Below are 1238 nucleotides of genomic sequence, written 5' to 3'. Positions count from 1 at the left end.
TACTTTCCTTGTAGGCTTTTTAGTAGGTTCTTTGACTCCATCTTTTCTACTCTAGGCCACCAAACAACAGCAGCATATGTTACCCTCGGTACTAGTACCGCTTTGTATATCCATAGAGCAGTATTTAATTTAATATTCCAGGATTTGCCCATTGCTCTTCTACACGCCCAGTATGAGGCGTAGAATTTGGATTTCTTTATATCGAGATGTGTTTTCCAATTCAGTTTGGTGTCTAAGTGGACTCTCAAATATTTTAATGACTGGACGTATTCTATATCTTCCCGCTAGAGTCTAAGCGGCTCAATGGCTTCAAGTTTGTATTTTTTGGTGAAAATCATGGCCTTGGTCTTTGATGGATTAGCCCTAAGTCCTTTTGATTGACACCAGTCTTGCGTGATCTTAAGGGCTTTTCCCATAGTCTCCTTAAGTATTGAAAGAAAGTTGCCCGCACTATAATGGCCACATCATCAGCGTAGCCAAAGGCGAGGAAACCTGTTTTCTGTAATTTATATAAAAGTTTGTCTACAACCAAGCACCACAGCAGGGGAGATAAAATTCCCCCCTGGGGGCATCCTTTGGCAAGAAAACCATGCATGTTTGAGTCCCCATGATTAGCAAGCAGGGTTCTTCTTGTTAGCATGCTTTGCGTCCAGTCTGCTAGTGCGGCTGGAATATTGTGTCTGGTCATCGCCTTCCCGATTACATCATATGAGGTGTTATCAAAAGCTCCCTCAATGTCCAAGAAGACGCCCAAGGCATATCCTTTTGCTTCCAATTGCCTCTCGACCCCGCTCACAAGGTGGTGCAAGGCAGTATCCGTGGATCTGTCCTCCTTGTAAGCATATTGGGAGGAGGCCAGTAAATATGTAAGCAAAGGTCCGTTCTTCAAGAATCCGTCGATCAGCCTCTCCAACGTTTTAAGTACGAAGGAGGTAAAGCTGATTGGTCTGAAATCTTTGGCTGAAATATATCCATTTCTGCCAAGCTTGGTCTGGTCCAGGTGCTTTATATGGGTTTGAAAGGTCTTAATAGCTTATTCAACTTCTTTTGGATGGACAACCTCAGCTGCCAGACGCCACTCCCTGGGTTTATACAGGGTGTTTCAGAACTATGGGATCAAACTTCTAGGGGTTATTCAGTGCAACAGTAGAAAACATTTGAGTATAGGGACCCATGTCCGGAAAAGTGTCACTACCGCACTACGGCCCTAAGACGCGTTAAAATTTAGAAAGACGATG

At 43.8% G+C, this 1238-nt stretch overlaps 1 protein-coding gene across 1 annotated transcript in view; it reads right to left on the bottom strand.

Annotated features, from left to right (window-relative positions):
- Positions 1-334: 334 nt before the first annotated feature.
- Positions 335-1238, bottom strand: part of LOC109861173 — a 2400-nt gene continuing 1496 nt past the window's right edge. The window contains exon 3 of the mRNA XM_020440705.1: positions 335-1003. Coding sequence (XP_020296294.1) covers positions 335-1003 — 669 coding nt within the window. The remainder of the gene's footprint in view (positions 1004-1238) is intronic.

This window comes from Pseudomyrmex gracilis, unplaced genomic scaffold (genome assembly GCF_002006095.1).
Source record: "Pseudomyrmex gracilis isolate BER0280 unplaced genomic scaffold, ASM200609v1 scaffold_612, whole genome shotgun sequence".
NCBI classification, from domain to species: Eukaryota; Metazoa; Arthropoda; class Insecta; order Hymenoptera; family Formicidae; genus Pseudomyrmex; species Pseudomyrmex gracilis.
Note: the sequence above shows the minus strand (reverse complement) of the source record. Positions and strands in the feature narration are given on the sequence as shown.